Consider the following 23,271-nt stretch of genomic DNA (forward strand, 5'->3'; position numbering starts at 1 on the left):
GTGATTCATGCCACGTTGATCCCAAAGTCCCAAATCTATCAGCTAATCCTCTGAGTCCGAGAGAGCTGCATCATAAACAGAGTTGTTGGTGGGTTTTTTTCTCCTTCTTTTCGCTTTTTTTCTGGCTTTCGGTCGAGACACGGGGAGAATCCACCCCCGGGGACGCTGTCGGATGGAATCAGCATTAGAGCGGGCTTTCCTTCTCACCAACAAGAAGAGGAGAGAGAGAGAGAGACAAAGAGAGAGAGAGAGAGTGCAGTGCATAAAAAGAAGGCGAGGGGATATGAGAAGAGAGGAGTCAGAGAAAGGGATGTTAATGAAAGCAAGGGCAAGGTGGTAAACACACACACACACACACACGCGCACGCGCGCGCATGCATATACTGTGTGTGTGTGTGTGTGTGTGTGTGTGTGTGTGTGTGTGTGACTGTGTGTGTGTGTGTGTGTGTGTGTGTGTGTGTGTGTGTGTGTGTGTGTGTGTGTGTGTGTGTGTGTGTGTGTGTGTGTGTGTGTGTGTGTGCGTGCGTGCGCACACACGAAAGACAATTCACGCATGCTTGTTTCTAAAAACACAGCGCTTGAGGGGAAGCGGGGATCTCTTGGTACGTTTGTGCCAGATGTAGATGAAAGCACTTCCACACACACACACACACACACACACACACACACACACACACACACACACACACACACACACACACACACACACAATTATGCGCGCACACATGCACGCACACACACACAGGCGGACGCACACACACGCATGCACACACACACACACACACACACGCAGACGGACGCACACACGCATGCACACAAATGCGTACACGAGGGAAGAGAAGTGAGTGATGTTCTGGGTGCAGTCAGACTGGTATAAGACCATGGCCCAGTTTGTTCCAGAACACCGTATAGTTCTGTCTATTTTTGGGGGCAGGCTGGCTGGCGAGCAGGCTGTGGTCTAGTTCTGGGAACTGCTCATTGCCAACCACCCCCCCCCACCCCACCCCCGCGTGCGCGCACACACACACACACACACACACACACACACACACACACACACACACACACACACACACACACACCACCCCTAACCCTAAACCGCCCAGTTCCCCTATGGTGTCCACTCAAATCAGGCTCACGCAGACACGTGCGCACACACACACACACACACACACACACACACACACACACACACACACACACACACACACACACACACACACACACACACACACACACACACACACACACACACACACGTACATGCAGCCAGGCTCCGGATGCTTCCATTCCTCACAACACACTAATTTGGATGTCCCCATAGTGACACACAGACATACACATGCGCAGATGCAAGCATGCACGTACTTACACACACACACACACACACACACACACACACACACACACACACACACACACACACACACACACACACACACACACACACACACACACACACACACACACACACACACACCGGTCTGACGGCACAGAATCCAAGAGCAGCCTGTAGTAGCGGGTATGTAGGGATAGGAGGGAGACGTGGAGAGAGAAAGAGAGAGAGAGACATAGTGAGGGAGGGGTTGGCAGAGGGATGCAGTTTGTCCTTGTGCATGCTGAGGACCTCTCCCTCCAACACCATGTTGGTTCTACTGCATCAATTCACTGTTGCAGCCCGGATGGAGAAATCTCTGAACGTTATAGCATTGTGCTTGATTCATCCTGTGTGCTATTAAAATTATTACATCGTTGCTGTCGGGTGGAAACCTTGTATGTCCAAAACCGTTCCTTTGATATTATAATTTTTACGTTTTTCAAGCTCACAGCGCGTATACACGCTGTGAGCTATTTTCACTACTTTTGTGCGACACTCTTGTACGACGGAGAAATCAACATTTGACAAGTTGAAATCAGTGTTGATTTCGGCGACTAAAACTATGACGAAAAATATTCGTCTAAAATGTTAGGGAGGGACTAGTAGAGAAGAGATCCAGTAGATCCAGAGATCCAACTAAACTAAGTCATTTTATGCTTGGTTGTGCTCAGGTGTTGCACTCTGAAAATAGCAGATCTACAAGGTCACAACGCGTCGCGCTGCGACGCGTTGTGAGCTTGTAGATCGCCTTTTTTCAGCATGCAACCAAGTGTAAAATCAGCCATTACGACGCCATCAAGGCACCGCCAAAATATATTTTAGTCGACTAAATCAATAACTAAAACTAGAAAAACAGTAAAATATTTCAGATGACTAAAATATGACTAAAACGAAAGTGAATCAAAATTGGCTATCTAAATCAACACTAGTTGAAATATGGAGATATGAGGCTTCTACCCGACAGCGACGATATGCTATTATTATTATTATTATTATTATTATTATTATTATTATTATTATTATTATTATTATTATTATTATTATTATTATTATTATCAGTGCTACTACTACAATGTCTGAACCAGGACAAAAGACATGTTTTACTGTTTGTGACTAGTGTGCCGTACACAAGACGTCTAACAATGAGGAACGCTGTGAACCTTGATTCAAGGTTCACGGCGTTCCTCATTGTTACGTCTGATTCAATGGTTCAATGGTTCGAGGTCCTTGAATCCTTCCAGACATCTACAATGGGCTCAAACATGGAGCCCATCACCTCCATTCTTAGAAAACAAATCAGGCACTTCCTCTGCCCTCCTTTGGAGGACTGTAATGTATTCAGCTGCTGTTTAATTTGCCCACCGCCGATCCTAGAATATGAATATTATGCTTGACTTTAAATACCTTGATTGATTGACTGTTATTTAATTAGGAAACTCTCTCTCTCTCATTTCCCTTCTCTCCATCCATGCCTCCCTATATTCTGTGCATCCATTCATTCCTTCCCATAATCAAACATGCATAATGAGTACTTTCTACTTTTGGTACTTTAAGTACATTTTGATACTAATACTTTTGTACCATTACTCAATTCCGGACTTTCACTTGTAACAGAGTACTTCTATAATTGCAGTATTGATACTTTTGCTTAAGTAAAACAATTTTTGCACTTTTTCCCACCACTGCTTTTCAGAGTCCCAACCTAGACGTGGACGAGAACGGCACGTTGGACCTGAGCATGAGCAAGCGGCTGGGCGGCGCGGTCCTCACCCCTCTGGAGCCCATGTCCCCCCAGCGGCAGGCCGCCCTGCTGGGCTCCCGCTGCTACGGCATGGCCGACCCCGCCGACTGCTGGGACCTGCCCGTAGACTACACCAAGATCAAACGCATAGACGAGGACGATAAGGAGGTAGGACCAGGCTAGAGCGCCCCCCCCCCCCCCTCCCCTCCTGTGTCAAGTGCATGCAGTGGTGGAAAGTAACTAAGTACATGTACTCAAGTAAAACATTGTAGTACTATTTCCACCACTGAGTGCATGTGCCAGGGACCCCCAGAAGCAAAGATGTATGTTAACAATGTTCGCTTAAAATTTTTCAAAGATTTGCACACACTTTCAAGATGTTTCAAAAATAGCAGATCTACTTGAAGTTGTAGATCTGCTATTTTTGGAATAGCTAAAGTATAACATAATGGTTAAAGTGGTTAAAATGATTGTGATGCTGTATTAACTAATTATGCTGGTTATGGGCCTCTTGCGGTTCAACGTTTAGCGGGTGAGAAATGTCACGTTTCTGGACACATTATGTCACAGATGTGACACGCCTATATAAGGAGACCACTTGAAACCAGATTTTCAGTCCACGAAGCCCCTGGAATCTAGGGGGTCCATAATTAGTTAATGTAGAATCACAATCATTTTAACCATGTTTTATACTTTGGCTATTCAAAAATATCCTGTCATTGACATGAAAAGGTTTGAGAACCACTGGTTTACATTGTTTGATGGCCTGTCGGCCATCCCAGCAGGTTGAGAGGCTTTTCTGTTTACTTTGGCTGAGATTGTCGCCCCTGTACTGGTTAGAAATTACGCTATTGATGAGCAGTGAAGCTGAAAGTGCACCAGGGGTTAGGTATGAAATAGTTTTTCTTTGAACTGTACTTAAGTCTTATGCGACCATTCACCCTGTCATTTGTTGACTAGGGCTCATGCCATTTACTCTGATCTCACACTTCTAAGTCGCTCTGGATAAAAGTGTCAGGGTAAATAGCATAAATTGTAAATTGTATCGCGTCGATGCACGGTGTACAGTATGTTGTTTTATTATCTTTTTAATAAATGTTTTTTATTGTATTTATTCACTGTGCAAAAGTATGTTGTTTTATGATACGAGGTGTTACTTGTGGCACGCACGATAATGAGAAATGGTTGGTGGTGCGCGTTGAATTCAGGGTGCCACCTTAAAAAATAAAAATTACAGTTCATCGGCGTACAATATCAATATTGTCTTTTTTACGTCTGGCCCCAGCCTGAATTTTCTGCCTCCAAGCAATTAATTCTGCACTCAGAGCCTCAGAGTTAAAATATTTGCATTGCAGTCTGATTGTATTCTAGGTTACTTACTTCCCAGGCTGACTCACAGGTATATTTGGAATCATTAGAAAGTCATATTAGGGCGGAGGGTGGGGTGGGATGGCATGGGGGGTTGAGGAGGGGTAAGAAAAGCCTAATGAATCTGCATGCTAATTGATGTCAGCGTCGCAGTGCACCGAGGTAGCTGCCTCTGTTTTGGATCATGCTCCCTGCATGCTGGCTTTCTGTTTTTACATTTCGCTCCTCTTCTCCAAAAATGAATTATGCAAAGTAGCACCTTGGGAGGGAATCGGAATAGCTCATCTCATCAAAGAGCGGCTGGAAATCAATGTGCCCGCTGCACAACGCCCCGGTGTGCGTGTGTGTGCGTTCGTGTGCGTGTGTGTGTGTGTGTGTGAGAGAGAGAGAGACACAGACCTTGTGCATGTTTGTAGACAGCATGCATGCTTTGTGTGTGTGCGTGGCTGTGTGCGCGTGTGACTGTGTGTGTGTGTGTGTGTGTGTGTGTGTGTGTGTGTGTGTGTGTGTGTGTGCGTGTGCGTGTGCGTGTGGTGTGGTGTGTGTGTGTGTTTGTGGCTGTGCTTCAGTGCATGTATGTACATATGTCCATCCACTGCCTGGTTGTGGCTCCGTCTCTCTATATCTATGGATGTATGTATGTGCTCTGTCTCTCTATATGTATGCATGTGCTCTGTCTCTCTATATGTATGCATGTGCTCTGTATCTCTATATGTATGCATGTGCTCTGTCTCTCTATATGTATGCATGTGCTCTGTATCTCTATATGTATGCATGTGCTCTGTATCTCTATATGTATGCATGTGCTCTGTCTCTCTCTATATGTATGCATGTGCTCTGTCTCTCTATATGTATGCATGTGCTCTGTCTCTCTCTATATGTATGCATGTGCTCTGTCTCTCTATATGTATGCATGTGCTCTGTCTCTCTATATGTATGCATGTGCTCTGTATCTCTATATGTATGCATGTGCTCTGTATCTCTATATGTATGCATGTGCTCTGTCTCTCTCTATATGTATGCATGTGCTCTGTCTCTCTATATGTATGCATGTGCTCTGTCTCTCTCTATATGTATGCATGTGCTCTGTCTCTCTATATGTATGCATGTGCTCTGTATCTCTATATGTATGCATGTGCTCTGTATCTCTATATGTATGCATGTGCTCTGTATCTCTATATGTATGCATGTGCTCTGTCTCTCTCTATATGTATGCATGTGCTCTGTCTCTCTATATGTATGCATGTGCTCTGTCTCTCTATATGTATGCATGTGCGTGTCTTGCTGTCTGCACCCTCACAGCCTCCGCTCCCTATAATTAGAGGAGCTCACCGGCTGACCCAGCGCCGTGCACTCTGATACAGCTTGAATGCTGGGTAATTTGGGCTGTATCTGGACCTGTCTCTTTATGGGCATTACTGTACATACACTGGGAGAGCGGGAGGGGGGAGGAGAAGCGGATTTGCATCAACAGCCGCCGTGCCCTGGCTGCTTGCACTGCAGACAAAGCACACAGCCCCCTGCATGCATACACACTGCCTGCCTGCCTGCCTGCCCCATGCAAGCGATCTGAGGCTAAGCCACAGTGCCATCTAGTGGCGGGGCTATGGTTTGCACCGCTGAGCTCAGTCACCTCCCATGCACGTGCGGTGCGGTACGCACACCGGGATGTCTACGAAAGCAATGTGTACACACTACACACAAGCGTGCAGACGTGCGCGCACACACACACATACACACATACATACACATACACACACACACACACACACACATGTTCACTTCCACTTGGCAGCGAGCTAAGTCATTATTTCCTCTCTCCCTGGGAAGCTATTCTCTCTAGCTTTCTAGACTGACAGGTGAGCTTCAACAAAGTCACCCAGGCTCAACCATTAGCATTCAAATTGACAAAGCGTCTTTGTGCACTGTGTGTGTGTGTGTGTGTGTGTGTGTGTGTGTGTGTGTGTGTGTGTGTGTGTGTGTGTGTGTGTGTGTGTGTGTGTGTGTGTGTGTGTGTGCGTGCGTGCGTGCGTGCGTGCGTGTGTGCGTGCGCGCCCGCATGTGTGTGTGTGGGTGTGCGTGTGCGTGTGTGTGCGTGCTTGCGCATGTGTGTGCGAGAGAGAGAGGGTAATGGGTAAAGACGAGTGTCCTGAAGCTTATAATGAACTCTATGAGGACCTGATTCTTCTGTTTTAACCACTTAAACCCTATATGTACTTAGTTGTCCGGAGTCCCCCAGGGGTCTACACGAGGCCTCCACATTTTCTCTGCACTTTTCCTTAGAAAATATCCAAATTGAAAAGGCAAGCTCAAAACGCATCGCGCGGCTTGTAGATGTAAGTAAGTAGGTGGGAGAGGCTTATTGTCGGTATCGACGGAGAGCGCGGTAGTCTATCCCTGTTTCAATGCGCTAGACCCCTGGGAGATGGAGCGCCACACCTACTATCAGCTCCCAGTACTTATACGCTTGTGGTCCAAAGGCGAGAGCTCTACCGACTGAGCAGCTACCTGGACACTAAATAGCAGATGTGCTATTTTGAATGTATGGAATATTTGCCCCAGAATAGGGACGCTAGGGTTTGAGTGAGAAGAGACCAAGAAACAGGCCTCTTAAGACTTAAAGTCCTCCTCTCTCTCTCTCTATCTCTTCCTTCCTTCCTTCCTTCCTTCCTTCCTTCCTTCCTTCCTTCCTTGCCTCCTTCCCTCCCTCCCTCCCTCCCTCCCTCCCTCCTGCAGCCGGACGACCTGGACCCGTTCCACGACCTGCTGGACGACCGTGCATACGCCACAGACGTGAGCATGCCCAGTCCCAAGCCCAAGTACATCCACTGCAAGGAGAGCAAGAAGGACCTGATAACGTAAGATCACCTCGCCCTGCCCGCCCCGCCCGCCTCCTCCTCTCCACCCGAGCCCCCCAACCGCATTGCCCCCTCACCCTCCTACATGCCTAAACACCCACCTGTTGCTGCCCACTCCACCCTATGCTCCACCTCCACCCCCCCCCCCTTTTTTTCTCTTTTGTTCCCTGCGACACCGCTCTCTCTGTTCATCGCCCTCCCGTCTTCATCATGCCTAATTTATGCTCCATCGCATGACGACGCGCGGCAAAGATAGCCGCCCGACAAGCCGACTTGCGTCGTAAGCTTGTCACTCGGCCATTTTTGGCGCGCGACACCGCCGTGCGACAAAGTATGAATCGAGCTTCACGTTCACCCTTCTCTTCTTCTCTTGGAGCTATTGCCAGTGGCTTGCTAATACTTGCTACTACCTTCTTCTATCTATGGCTTCCATCGCATTTTCCGTCTCCCGATGCTTCTTCGGCGTAAACGGCACTTGCAGTAGCACTGATCGCTCTCAGCATTACAATGAGTAAAATTGTCTCTGGGGACAATTATTTACCACCTGTGGATCGCAGACAGTGAAGCGAAACTGGAAACAATGACGTTTTTAAACATTATCAACAAAAAAGTCACATTTTAAAAGCAAGAAACCAACTTTCTTCAAGTTTTTTCCTCTTCTCCCTTTTGGGCTCTATTTTTCCCGGTGGCAGATGTCCTACACCGGCATGTGATGGAAGTGGTCACTTGACGAGCAATTTTGCCTCACATCGAAGGTGTGACTTCCTTTTCTCCCGGTGGTTACTGAGTCTTTATCTCAGCCCGATTTATTGTTTTCAGCTTACCTCCTCGACCGCGCAGTCCACACAACAGTAGGCAGAATGCTTCTCTCTCTCTCTCTGATCCGTTAACCCTTTGACTATATCGGAAACCTGAAATCCCAAAGACATAATAATGACACTAAAGGAGCACAAGTGGTGCATGTGTTGCAAAAATATGTCAGCCTCCTGGATCAATGTCATTCAGTCCTTGGCTCTTTTCCACCATGCACAGTTGGCAGTTTCACGGTACAGTTTCTGGCTCAGAGTAAGTGGAATGTCAATCCAGGGAACTGACATTACTTTATGCACATGGTCCATTGAGATTGTCCCCCTGAAATAGGTTTAGGGACTAAGACTGGACTTAAAGCCATGCTGAACGTTGGTAGAAACATGGGTTTTTATGGCTACCTCAGCGTGATACGAAGTCCAAATATTGTCCATCACCTTTATCTGCGTGTGTGCTCAATAAACCTTTCACTCACTAAATAACATGTTGTTTCTATTGGCCTTTGTTTGCCTTTCTTTATTTGCCAAAAGTGTGATTTTAAGATTTTTTTGGTTTCACCATGAGACTATGTCCAGTTCTCATGCGCGGAGCACAGAAGCAGCAGATAAAGATGATTGACAATATTTATTTTAACCTCATTTGTCCAAAACTGTTTTCAGGATTCAAATTCTAAAATAGCAAAAGTAGCAGATCTTCAAACTCAAAACGCGTCGCTTCACGCCACATTTTGAGCTTGCATATCTGTTACTTTTGATGCTTTTGTGTGACGCCGTAGTATGATCTAGTAGGGCGTTAATTTACAAAAACAAAAGGTTAAATATGGAGATAAGAGGTTTCTGGCCGACAGCAACGATATGTTATATCTTGCCCAGGTAGCTGTACAACCCAACATTCTACCAAAGTTCAACATCCATTTTAAGGCATAACGTGACTCCAACTGTATAACTCTTTTTTGCAAGTAACCACGGGATACATGGGTACATTTTGGTGCATAACACAAAATGTGCATAACACGTCTGCGAGATGTGTTGTGCTCACACATCTGTAGGAGGTGTTGGCTGTGCATAAACCACAGATCAAACTGAACTGAAACACTCAGAGGGTTAACGTCTTTTATCAACTCCCCTGCACTTGCAACATGGCTTCCTTGCATTTCCCATCTTGTCAAATAGTTTTTTTGTGTGTATGTGTTTAAATATGTGTTGTGTGAATATGTATTGTACTTCAGTGGTTTGCTCATCGTGTTCACTTATCGAGAAGCTAATGTTTTGCTGCTGTGTTTTCCAGTCTCTCAGGTTGTCCTTTAGCTGATAAAAGCATTCGAAGCATGTTGGCCACCAACGCTCAAGAGCTCAAGTAAGGAATGAGAGGAGTCACAGACTTCTTTTCCTCCAATGATTTCTTATATGTTCATTCTACCCAGAAACAGGTCAGCCTTGTTAACCACTTTATCCTTTGCATCGTTATTCTACGGGGGAACATTCACCAGAAATAGCAGATCTACAAGCTCACAATATGTTGCAACGCGCCACATTGTGAGCTTGTAGATCGGCTATTTCCGGCCAAGAGATTTGGTGTAGAGGGGAAATAACGGACCAAGTACAGAGCCGACCCCGGTCAACTAAATATTAGTTGACTAAATATACAGTGGTTAAAGGTATAGTTCACCCCCAAAAGGACTTTTTTCTATTGATTACTCACCCCATGGAGACTTGAATTCATGAATATTTTTTTGTTTTTGTTGCATTCCTAAGCCAATAATTTGATGACCGGTAGCGGTTCCGGTTGGAGACACAAAGAGTCTCCTTTGTGTCTCCTACCGGAACCGCTGCCTACCCGTCTGCTGGTAATTATTGGCTGAGGAATGCGAATGCAAAAACAAAACAATATCCATAAATTCAAGTCTCCATGGGGTGAGTAATCGATAGGGGAAAAAAATCTTTTGGGTGAACTATCCCTTTAACCACTTAAACCCTATAGCCTATATGGTCGAGTGGAGTCCCTCAGGGCTCTATACTAGTGTCTTTTCAGTTGTCTGTTATTGTGGGCTTTCACTGAAAACGGCAGATCGACAAGCTCACAACTCGTCGCAGTGTCTGCTATTTTCTGCAAAAGCTTTCCCCACAATACGGGATGCTGGGGTTTTAATTGGTTAACCGGTTTCTATGTCAGTCCGCTCGTACTTGTTTCTAGTTGTTTCTACTTGTTTAGTTGCCCTGCTAGCAGCAGGGAGCTATACATTGTTTAACAGTAATTCTAAGGAGCTGTAAAGAGGCTGATTGACTGACATCAGGATCATTGTGTGTTTGTTTGGTAGGAAATGTTGCTAGTCTGCAGTATCCTGAAATGTACATTATCCCATTTAATCCAGGAACGCATCTGTGTCATTTTAAGATTTCTTTGGCTATTCAAAAAATAGCAGATCTACAAGCTCATAGCGCGGCACTCGGTGCCAAACTATGAGCTTGTAGATCTGCAATTTTTGAAAAATCTTGAACATTTGTGCAAATCTTTTAGTACTGTATATATATCTCTTTTGAAACAACATTTTTATCTCAAATCTTTGCTTCTGGGTGGTCCCTGGAACAACATATTTTGATGTGCATCGGTGGCCAAAAACATATCATTTTGGGGGTCCTTGACTAGAAAAAGTTTGAGCACCACTGATATAGAGAACAATAGTTTTTGTTGACATTTGTTGACATTTGTTGAGACATTTGACAGTTACAAATGTTCGCTTTAAAAAATATATACGATTATTCAAAAATAGCAGATCTAGAAGCTCATTGCGCGGCGCTATGAGCTTGTATATCTGCTATTTTTGAATAGCCAAAGAAATCTTAAAATGACACAGATGCGTTCCCGGATTGAATGGGTTAAACAGTAACAGGAACATGATGCCACAGAGACTGTGTGCCCTGAACAGCGTGACTGCATTGCCCCTCCTCGGTGTTATAGTTTTTGCTGTAGGCCCTGAGTCGTTTTGTGCGTTTTGTGTCCCCAGGTGCCCGACACCGGGGTGCGATGGTTCGGGGCATATCACTGGCAACTACGCTTCACACAGAAGGTAACACACACGCACATGCACACGCACAGTCGCACACGCACACGCAACATCACTATACGTGTGAGGACATCAACATTTTAGGAAAAGTTTGGGGCATTTTATCCGTAAGCCTAAAGCCAAAAATGTGTCAATCTACAAGCTCACAACGCGTAGATAAGTATAACTATATCTATAAAAACTCTAATCCTAACTCCTGAACACTAAACTCTGAATGCCTAACCTTAAACCCCAACCTGAATCTTTTTGTAATCGTAAACGTAAACTCTAAAAATCATTTTTTTTTTACCATAAAACATTTTTCTTGTGAGGACCAGGTAAATGGTTCCTCACAACGTGTCCATTTCTTAAAATCTACTATACACACGGGGACATTTGGTCCTCACAAGCATAGCAACACACACATACACATACACACACACGCATACGCACTGTATAGCCACACTCTCTCGCTTTATCTATGCTCCTCCCGACATATAAGTACATACTGCCATACCCCCACACACACACACACACACACACACACACACACACACACACACACACACACACACAGACACGAGTGTACTAACGCAGTGTCATTTATCTGCAGTCTCTCAGGGTGTCCGCGGGCCAGGAAGAGCGGGATAAAGATCATCCACAGTAAGGAGAACAAGGAGGACCAGGAGCCTATCAGGTAATGGAGGACTCCGCCTCATCAGTCTAAAAAGAAATCCCCTGATAATAACCAAACGGATCAGCATCCACCACCATTACACATTTTATACGCTGTTCCCCCAACAACGTCACGCGTCGAATCATTTAAGAAAAAGTTTACGCCCGAACTCGGAAGGCGCCGCGAGACGACCCGACTTGTTAACCCATGAAGACCTGGGGCCGATTCTACAGATGCCTTCTCAATCAGTAGTTCTCACACCTTTTCGTGCCAAGGACCCCCAAATTGATACACTGCATATTTTCCAATTAAAGTAAAAAAATAGCAGATGTACAAGCTCGCAGCGCGTCACGAAGTGACGCGCTGCGAGCTTGTACGTCTGCTATTTTTGAATAGCCAACCTAAAAAAACTAAAATGAACAAAGATGCATTCCCGGTTTTGATGGGTTAAAATGCGAGAGCTGTTAGCCGTTGGTTCTGAGAGGGGAAAGAGCCTGCAGTCCCCCTGTGAAAACCCAAAGACGCTAGTAGGGAGAGAGAGAGAGAGGGAGCGAGGGAGGAAGTAGGGAGGAGAGATTGATTTGGAGTCCACCTAAATCCCACAATGGGGCTTCTTTCTGGCCTGCGCGCCGCAGTTGCATTGATTTCTCTGGTGGTGCAGAGAGTACAAACAACACACTCTTTGGCCGCTCTCTCTATCTTGTCGGTCCACTGGGGTTCTGAGGGGGCACAGCGGCCAGTTTCCCACAGTTTCCCTCTTCCCCTTCGGCATGGCCATTATCTCTCTCTGTAGCTGCCGTCAGTAGACATGGAAATGAATGCCTCTAATTACTGTTGGCGGTTGGTCGCCAGACAAGAGCAGGATCCTTCTGTCGCTGCATTCCTTTCGCTTACAATCTGGACACTCCTCAGAGTTGCAAAAATAAGATAATTATCTGATTTGATGAATTTGATGAGGATTTGACTGTGTTACTTTAGTTTTATGGGGGTAACTCAAAGTGAGGTTGATGCAGCTTTGATCTTGAGTATTCTGTATGCGATCTCTAATCATTTGATAACATTTATTAGGACATTAACTATCGTCTCTGTCGGGTGGAAACCTTATATGTCCAAAACTGTTACTTTTCAGGATTCAAATTCAAAAACAGCCAAAGTAGCAGATCTGCAAGCTCGAGCAAGCAGAGCTTGCAGATTTTGATGCTTTGTGTGACGCTGTAGTTGTCCGTTAATTTATACGAAAAAACACAAAAAGTTAAAATATGGAGATAAGAGGTTTCTGCCCGACAGCAACGATACGATATAGATGAGTTTCCCCCTTAATTGAAATGTGATGCCTCTTTCGTTCTTATTGGGCAATGGCCACAGTACACTATACTCAATATTCTCTGCATTTGTTGCACTCTGCAATGCCAGGATTCCTGACCCTTGGATGGTCACGCTGTATGTACCTCCCTCCAGCTCTCGCTGCTTTTGGCCCGAGGGAGCTTAGATGTATACTGCGGGGAGCTCTCTCGTTGGCGTTCTGCCTAGATGTGTCCACGCGAGGCCCAATTCCCCCTTCTTCTTCGCTTGGTTAGAGCCAGGCTTGGGGCTCGGCCTCTCCGGAGGGCTTTACCCCACGCCTCGCTCTTTTGACAAGATTCACCTGTGTTGAAACCACGAGGGGCGGAAGAGAGAGAGAGAGGAAGAGAGAGAGAGAGAGCCAGGATATCCCATCTGCCACTTAGGAGAGCAAGAAGGGTCTTGTAGGGGCGCTTCACCAGAACCTCAGCCAGTGTTCATTAGCCCATGGATAAAGACTAACTCATTTCCCCCTCTTCCCAGCTGAGCGTCAGATCTGCCTGGAGGGCAGTCTAGACTGGCACAGTTTCGCTGGCACGTAACACACATGTAGCCCTTGTCACACACTTGGCAGTTGATGGGGCTTTAACAGCGTGGGTCAGGATGTGTTAAATGCCAGGCTGAACCGAGTTGACTTCCAGGTCGGTGCAGAGCTGGAACAAGAATGAGACTTAACTGACCATGGGTCTGGACCAGTGTTGAGAGTCTCCCACACAGAGAGTAGAGAGATCTGGGACCAGACAAACGGGTCAACGTTGAAAAACCAGAGTGTTGTTCGTTAAATTATGGGGAATCCAAAATAATAGAAAAACTAATAGCACTGGGGTGGGCTGTTAAGTGTCTTGCTCAGGGACACTTCGGCTCATAGACATGGGCGGAGCCAATAGCTTACCTCTGCCATCAGTTTCTTATTACGCACTTATTCCCTTTTGAGATATTTCAGTGGAATGTGTCAACAGTTAATGTTATTTGTCAACTGTTAACAATACATTAATTTACAGTGTTAGACTGTAAATCGAGGTGTAAATCGAGGCGCTGAATCTGGATTTGTGGAAAAATCCAGACTCTAAATCCTATAATATAATTAGGAATTCTTAATAATTGTATTGCACGACATGACAGCTCATGATTTACCTTTAGGATTCAGACAGCCCATAGCAATAATAATATTATTCTTACCTAGAGCCTAAACACTATACCAAAATTTTTTTTTTTAGTTTTAACAGAATATGAATAGTCCAAAACGGCCTATTTTTTTAAAAAGACAGGACCAATAACATTCACCCAGCTGAACCTATACGTAACACCTTGAGTGTTAATTTAACTCAGAGTGTGTGCAAACGTGGAACCAAAACGGACCCGTACGGGTCCGTTTTGGTTCCACATTTGCACACACTCTGAGCGATGGCGTAATCAGTTTTGGTGGTGTGTGTGGAAGATATGACAAGTGGAATCATTCGCGCCATCGCTGCATCTGATTAGCGGCGGTGTGTTGACACACAGGCAGCATTCCAGATCTGTAGCGCGCCGCGCAGCGCGATAAGACTACCGCTGGGAGACAGCTCTAACATCAGATTATGGTATCTTTTGTTTATATTAATGCTGAGGTGAGAGATAGGGGGGGAGCCATGGCTGGCGATATGTATGCTTTTGTTATTCAGAGCACTATTTTATGTCAAAGGGGTCAGTATCTGAGCGGCACTCAGGTCCCAATCGCTCAGAAAAAGACTGATTATGGCCATTATATAATCAAAGGGATTTCTTTTTGTGTGCTTTGTTACGGTGATACACAAGTAGTGGTTGGTGGTGATGATGAGCACATGCTCGCACGCACGCACACGCACACACACACACACACACACACACACACACACACACACACACACACACACACACACACACACACACACACACACACACACACACACACACACACACACACACACAGTGTGAAATCTAGTGTTCAATTAACTTAAAAAAATTAACTAAAGGGAAGTATAAATGTAACCCAAATAGGGTCCATTTGTACACGCTCTCGAGTTACAAATGGATGAATTAACACGGAGGATTTTACTGTGTAATCATCGACGTGATTACAATTGCCCTAACGATGATGACAATGATAATGATAATGACGGCTGATTGTTAATCAGATAATCAGGACAACAATGAGGATGATTATGACAAGTTTCAGGATGCACTTTTATGAACAACACACAAGGAATGAAGGAATTAATGAATGAATCATGAACGGGGCCGCATAGCTGAACCGTAAGAGAGCCTGCCTGGGGAACCCTAGTTCCCAGTTGTCCCAGGTTCAATTCCATGCCTGGCCAGCAATGAGTCGAATATGACTGGTCGAAGTGTCCTTGAGCAATGAAAATGATGAAACCGAATCCCCCCCATGTAGGTCAACATTATGAATGAATGAATGAATGAATGAAGTCTGAACGCTACAGTCGCTGTGCCACCCTCACATCCTCTGACCGTGTCTCGCGGTGTGTGTGTCCCACTCCCAGGTGTCCGGTCCCAGGCTGCGACGGGCAGGGTCACGTGACGGGGAAGTACGCGTCCCACCGCAGCGCGTCGGGGTGCCCCATCGCGGCCAAGCGGCAGAAGGACGGCTACCTGAACGGCATCCAGTTCACGTGGAAGGCCGGCAAGACGGACGGCATGTCCTGCCCCACGCCGGGCTGCGACGGCTCGGGTCACGTCAGCGGCAGCTTCCTGACACATCGCAGGTGGGTGGTCTAAGAACCCTACATTGGTTCTTAAAAGGGGGTTCCTGGGGGGGTCGGGTTCCGACCCTTTTGCCTTTTGTCCACCTAACGTACCCCATTCAGTGATGATTTTTTTGTAAGTAAACTTGGTAATACCACAATATTTATTGTTTAAACTATTCATATTATAAGTAAAATCCTGCATTCAAAATGTACTTGAGTTAAAAGTTCATCAAAATATACTTATTATGCGTCGTGGCCCATTTCACAATCATATTATTGGATTGTAATTAGTAACGCATTAATGTGTTCATCGCTTTGATGTAGCAGCTGGTAAAGTTGGGGTGTTCTGTTTGGTAGCTTAATCTATAATACATAACACTCTATCAATTAATGGACGTTTTGGGTTAATAATCTAAATCTGCAAGGTAACTAGAAACTAAATGCTGTCAGGTAATTGTAGTGGATTAAAAATGACAATATACCTCTGAGATGTTGTGGAGTAAATGTATAAAGTATGAAAAAATACTGACACAAGTACACTACTTGAGTAAATATACTGTTCTTTCCACCACTGAGTTTCTTCTCATTGCAAGTGGGACCGAACTTCAGCGTTATCCTATTTCTTGTCTCTTGACCTACTTGCTATGATGGAGCTCTGCACGAGTCTGGAACTGGCAAGGATTGATGAGGAGTAATATCAGTGATTAATTAGCACTCGTATGCCAAGCCTGCACAGTGAAATCCAGAGTGTTGCTTTAACCACTCTTAAAACCCCATATACTTCCTTTGACTTCCCTATCCTTGGCCCCCTCCTTCTTTTCCTCTACACACCATTATCTCTCCTGCGAAAATTGCCGATCTACAGGCTCGTGAGCTTGTAGATCGGCTATTTTCACCAAATGTTCACCTATTTTCACAGAATGTTTGCCTAATATGACATGCCCAGAATAGGTATGCTATAGCATTGGTTCTCAAAGTGGGGTCCGGGGACCCCCAGGGGTCCTTGGGGGAGTTCCAGGGGGTCCCCAGCCAAATGTGTTAATATAGCATCACAATAATTTCAACCACTTTAACCTTTTATACTTTGGCTATTCAATAGCAGATCTACAAGCTCATAACGCGGCACAGAGTGCCGCCCTATGAGTTTGTAGATCTGCTATTTTGGGAAAATCGTGAACATTTGTGCAACTCTTTGAATGTATATATTTAAAGTGAACATTTGTAACTCAAATCTTCGCTTCTGGGGGTCCCTGGAACAACATATTTTGAGATGGGGTTCCACGGCCAAATACATATCATTTTGGGGGTCCTTGACATGAAAAAGTTTGAGAACCACTGTGCTATAGGGTCCATGTGGTTAAATTCACACTCCGGATTTGACTGTTTATGAGTTACAGTATGTGTAAAGACAGCGCCATCATGATCCACTATTAAGAATCTCCTGGAGTTCACAACGGATGCTGGGTCATTGCGTGTGAGGACACCAGAATACAATAAAACGATGGTCTCCTTCTCTTATCTGTGCCACCAGTCTGTCGGGCTGTCCACGCGCCACCTCCGCCATGAGGAAAGCCAGGCTCTCCGGGATGGACATGCTAACAATAAAGCAGCAGCACTCCAGCAACGGTACGCCATGCCACCATCCAGCCACTCACACAATGCCAACCAATCAACACAAAAAAAAAGAAAAGAAAAAGAAAACCAGACACGGAGCGGAATTCCAGTTTTCAGATAATGAGCCAATCCGGACAGCGTGGGCGTAATGAACCTGCTCCCTAGTAGGTGCCCAAATTTGAAATAAACAGCCAATCAGAGCTGAGATCTAAATAATGAGTGTTGGACAGGGAAACACCAGCCTGAAACGAAAGGGCTGCAATTGCTTGGCAGTAATCACAGACATGCAGGATCCAATGCTAGCCAATAGTAATTAGGGCAGAGGACTGTTCACTGTGGACTTTAGCTTCCCTCTTTGGTTACACTATACCACAGACTATGATGACTTTAGTGTGCAGGGATCATAATGCGTTTTTTCCGCTCTAATCAGCTAAAACGCAGACAATCTGTTAAATAATTCTACGAAGGCGTTGACTCAGACATCTTTCTTACGTATAGTTTCAATCCTGTTTCGGTCCTAACGTGAAGAAATGTTGGAAATAGACGAGGGCTGGTACTCATACATCATTGATGACGTTCCCTTCCTCCCCTCCAGGGCTGGAGCTGGAGCTGGAGCATGAAGATGAAATCAAACAGCTGGATGAAGAAATCAAAGATTTAAGTGAATCGAATTCACAAGTGGAAGCAGACATGATCAAACTTAGAACGCAGGTACAGTAAAAACCAATGCGACGGTTGAAAACGTGTTTTCTTTTACCTGATGGCACGTTCAACGTCTGTGTGTGTGTGTGTGTGTGTGTGTGTGTGTGTGTGTGTGTGTGTGTGTGGGGGTGTGTGTGTGTGTGTGTGTGTGTGTGTGTGTGTGTGTGTGTGTGTGTGTGTGTGTGTGTGTGTGTGTGTGTGTGTGTTCACGTGGATGTTTTCGTGTGTACGTGCGCACGTGTGCAAAAGGCTTGGGGTGATTCAGTCCCACTGATATTGAAAAAATAGCCTGATATAATGTCAATATCATGATATTAAATATTATTAAAATCAACCCACACTTAGTGTCCACATGTGTGTTTGTGTGTGAATTTGAATATCATTGCAGTCAGGCAGAAACCTCTCCATATTTTGAAATTAACGCCCTACTTGATCATGCTAAAGTGTCACACGAAAGCATCAAAAGTAGCAGATCTGTAAGCGCCGCGTTTCGATCTTGTCAATCTGCTATTTTTGCTATTTTTGTATTTGAATCCTGAAAAGTAACCGTTTTGGACATATGAGGTTTCCACCCGACAGAGATGAAATATATTTACAAACATTTACTATAACCTATGCTCCCCCCCCCCCCCCCCAACAACCCTCTCCTCAGATCACCACAATGGAGTCCAACCTGAAGTCCATAGAGGATGAAAACAAGGTGATTGAACAGCAAAATGAATCTCTGCTGCATGAGCTGGCCCACCTCAGCCAGTCACTGATTAACAGTTTAGCTAATGTCCAGCTCCCTCATATGGTAAGGGCCACCAGGAAACGGCAAGCCGGCAAGTTACCCACTTAAACCCTATAGCATCCCCTATTCCGGTGGGGAAACAGTCTTAGCACAAAAAGTCCTTTTGCACACCTACCAAAATGGACAGGTGCACATGTCGGAATAATGAGGAGAGCAATAAAGGAGAGTCCAGCACGCTGTTTTCACTTACAAAAAAGTGTTTTAATGCAGACACAGCGTTTCTGCATGAAATCTGATGAATCCTTCATCGGGTAGATACAACGTTTCGGTCGCTCTGACCTTCATCAGGCATCAGATACAACTGATGAAGGTCCAAACGACCGAAACGTTGTATCTTCATTAAACTATACTTTTTTTGTAAGTGAAGACGGTGTGCGGGACTCCCCTTTTTTGCTCTCCTCGGGGGAAAACATTCTAAAATAGATAGCAGATAAAATAGCACATCTACAAGCTCACAACACGTCGCAACACGACCCGTCGCAAGCTTGTAGATCGGCTATTATCGGCGTAGTCTCATGTGTGCCAGAGGATCAGAGATCTCCGGCCTATACTGATAAGTCTGGCGGTATCATGATCAGTGACGTGGGCTAAAACCGGGTGGAAACTATTCGAAAACTATTTTTTAAATAACAGCGTCACAGAACCAATGCAAAGACTTTAGTTTAGGGTGTTCCTTCATATGGGATGGTATCCGGATTGGTTTTCAAAGCAGTGGGCGTTGGTTTGTTACCGCTGGTTTTCTCTGGCGACCAAGCCCATTGAATTGAGATCCCCCCCCCCCCCCTCGACAGTAGGCGGAGATCTGTGACTGTTTGGCTACGCAAGACAAATTTTCCCGGAAAGAGATTTGGTGTAGAGGGGGGAAAAAAGAGCGTACAGAGCCGACCCCGGTTATCTAAGTATTAATTGACTAAATATAGAGGGTTTGAGTGGTTACAGAACTTAGCCGAAATCTAACATTTTATGAGCTAATTGATTTATTTGTGTACTTAACCAAAGCCTATTCTGCATGCTTAGACTAAAATGTAGAGCGTTGCTTGTCTTTCCAAGCTGTAAGGGGGAGTTGAGAAATGAGAGGCTTTTTTTAATGGATTGGATTGGAAATGTAGAGAGTCACAATGGTGAAAATATGGCAATAAATTCAAGTAGTGCAAAAACTGATGCAGAAGTCTAATCATCATCAGCCATACAGTAGTTACAACTGACATTTTAAAACAATGTGGTGTCATCTCATCACCATTTTGAATCTCATTACAACAATGTAGGATTGTTTTAGTAAATAAAAATCTATTTAATGTTATCTAATCTAATGCATACTATATGAATGAACCTTGAATAGCTTCTTTCTATACATGTTCATTAATATTTGTATCTTCTTATACTCTCTTGAAGATAATGATGATTACTGTACAAAGCTAACCATTTCTTTCCCAGGTCTATTTAGTCCTAATTTAGCCGTCATGATGCTATTCCTTAATGTCACTCCCTTTGGACACTCTCTTGCATAGTGAAAAGTCCTTACCAAGTCTCATGGCTCAAAAACAAGTCATTTCTAGCACAAATTGCTTTTTAAATTCAAAGAGATTTCAAAGAGGGAAAATAACATAACATTTTAAGAAGACTTTCATTTACATCACTTAAAGGACCTACTGTACTTCACCCATTTTCAACCTATCTTCATATAATTGGTCCTCACTAATGCTCATGATGAAAACGATTAAAAAAAATCTACCCTTTCTGTGTCTCTGAGGTGGGCTGTGGACACTTAAGAAACGCGCCTACCAGTGACATCATCGTTAGGCAATAGGCAGGTGTTTTTTTTTCAAGCAAGATTTCAATTTTTATTTTTTTATTTTCATTTACGCAAGAACAATGTATTCCATTATAGCATGCTAACTTTCCACGAATAGAAAGCCTGCAGTTTCAATTTGCTTGGAATGCCCATCGATGATGTCACTGGTAGGCAGGTTTCTGAACTGTCCACAGCCCTCCTCTGAGACACAGACTGAATAGACAAAAATGGTACCATATTATCATAAGCATTAGTGAGGACTATATATATGAAGACAGGTTGAAAATGGATGAAGTCGTCCTTTAAATGTGGCATTCTGATCCTGTAAGTTGGATGCAAATGTAGTCCCTATAGAGCCATGGTTTCAAAACATGTGCTGTTAGACAAGTCCAGGTGTGACTTGGAATGTTGTAACAACCACACATTATTATTGCAATATATACAACTATACCAAATAAATTTGAAGTATTTTATCATTATTATTATTATGTATTTATTTTAAAAAACAACAAACGTTCATACTCATAACATATTGGCTATTATAAATACAAATATGCCTTGAGATTTTGACTTACCTATCCATTGCAGTGGTGTAAAGTAACGAAGTACATTTACTCAAGTACTGTACTTAAGCACAATTTTGAGGTATTTTCTTTTCACTTTACTTAGTATTAGTATTTCCAATTTGTAATACTTTTACTTCTACTCCACTACATCTCAGAGGGGAAAAAATCCTTTTACTCCACTACAATTATTTGAAACCATGAGTTTACTTTGCAAATTTAGATGACTATATTACAAAACATACATTAACCACTTAAGCCCTATATTATACACAGGCTATTTTCAAAAAGGAAGATTTCGAACTATTTGAGTACTTACTTTTGATACTTAAGTATATGTCGATACCAATATATTTGTACTTTTACTTAAAATACCGGACCTTTACTTGTAACAGAGTAGGATGTGGTATTGATACTCTTACTTCTTCACTTCTTCCACCAGTGATGCATTGGTGTGCCTTGCCCTTGAGCACAGAAAGTTTGAAACCCACTGCCCTAGAGTGCTGACTGTATGCCCAGTTTTTAGCTTCCCCATAACTGTGTATCAAAGACTGCCCCCTAGTGTCTACATTACTGAACAACAGCTCAGTGTGTATTTGAAATGACATTCCTCCAAGTCAGCTAATCGTTGTGTTTCGACACCTTTCCCCCTGCAGAAACCCCTGACACACAAAGAGGCTCCTCCCATTAGAAATAACAGCTGCTTACAGATGCACCAACGAGTAAGAACATGATTTATTCACTTCTCCCCAATCATCTCTTTTGTGTCTTTGTTTATATGTCTGTCTAGAATACTAATTGACACCCCTCTGTACTTCACGTCTTTATTTTATTTATTTTTTAAAAATTCATTTCTCAAGTTTTCCATAACCATACACCCATACTAGATTTTTGGACAGGCTCCTTTTCTGGTCGAAGTATTAAAGCTGCACTAATTTCCTCTTCTACCCCGGATTTGAACCCGGTTTCCCGCGCAAGTGCTGACATTTCTACCATTGAGCTAATAGAGCCTGCCTGCTTGCTCAGGGGATAAATTGAAACTTTACCATCAGGTCAGAATTTGTGTCAGATCCTGTGTCTAGGTGAGACATGACCTTCGACACGATCTAAATGTCTCAATAGAAGAGCAGGGAGACAAAATACAACCACCCCAATTGTATAAGCTATATTGTACTCTACCATACAGATTGGACAAAATTACATTTTATTTAAGATAAGTTACATAGTGCCGCTTTAACCACTTTTATACTTTCAACATTTTTCAAATAGCCAAAATAGATGAACTACAAGCTCACAATGTGTCGCATCGTGACATGTGAACGTGCAGGTTTGCTATTTTCAAGTTTATATGACATTAATAAAATAGGGACGCCAGGTAATGACAATTGTCAATGAACGGAAAAGGCTTGTTTCACAGAATATCATATAGGCCTGTTTTCTAAAACAATTGGAGGAACCTGCTTTAGGGAAGTTGATGTTTGACATTTGGTAGCCTCCACTAACTTATCGGTGTATCGTCTCTGTCGGGTGTCCAAATGTTACTTTTCAGGATTCAAATTCAAAAATAGCAAAGGTTGCAGATCTACAAGCTCAAAACGCTGCGATTCACGGCGCATTTCGAGCTTGTGCATTTGATACTTTTGATGCTTTTGTGTGACGCTGTAGTGATCACGTAGGCCGTAGGTTAGCCATATCCATATCTCTGGCTAGCCTCTCCCGTTAACAGCAACAGTTATATGTAGGAAAACTCTATTTCTCTATTTCTATGTACAGTAACTGTTCATCAGTGCATCACCATTATGCAAATCATTGCTGTCGGGCAGAAATCTCTTATCGCCATACTTTTTGTGTTTTTTCCTAAATTAACGCCCC

At 44.0% G+C, this 23,271-nt stretch overlaps 1 protein-coding gene across 1 annotated transcript in view; it reads left to right on the forward strand.

Annotated features, from left to right (window-relative positions):
* The window catches only part of myt1lb (myelin transcription factor 1-like, b), a gene marked incomplete at both ends in the record, with an annotated part of 61,809 nt that overhangs the window by 37,498 nt on the left and 1,040 nt on the right, over positions 1-23,271 (forward strand). The window contains 10 exons of the mRNA XM_080414080.1: positions 3,072-3,287; positions 7,224-7,345; positions 9,440-9,508; positions 11,157-11,219; positions 11,809-11,892; positions 15,732-15,953; positions 17,467-17,561; positions 18,145-18,260; positions 18,904-19,047; positions 22,056-22,121. Of these exons, the coding sequence (XP_080270206.1) occupies positions 3,072-3,287; positions 7,224-7,345; positions 9,440-9,508; positions 11,157-11,219; positions 11,809-11,892; positions 15,732-15,953; positions 17,467-17,561; positions 18,145-18,260; positions 18,904-19,047; positions 22,056-22,121 (1,197 nt within the window). The remainder of the gene's footprint in view (positions 1-3,071; positions 3,288-7,223; positions 7,346-9,439; positions 9,509-11,156; positions 11,220-11,808; positions 11,893-15,731; positions 15,954-17,466; positions 17,562-18,144; positions 18,261-18,903; positions 19,048-22,055; positions 22,122-23,271) is intronic.

Source organism: Gymnoscopelus braueri (genome assembly GCF_963280865.1).
Source record: "Gymnoscopelus braueri genome assembly, chromosome: 19".
Taxonomy (NCBI): domain Eukaryota; kingdom Metazoa; phylum Chordata; class Actinopteri; order Myctophiformes; family Myctophidae; genus Gymnoscopelus; species Gymnoscopelus braueri.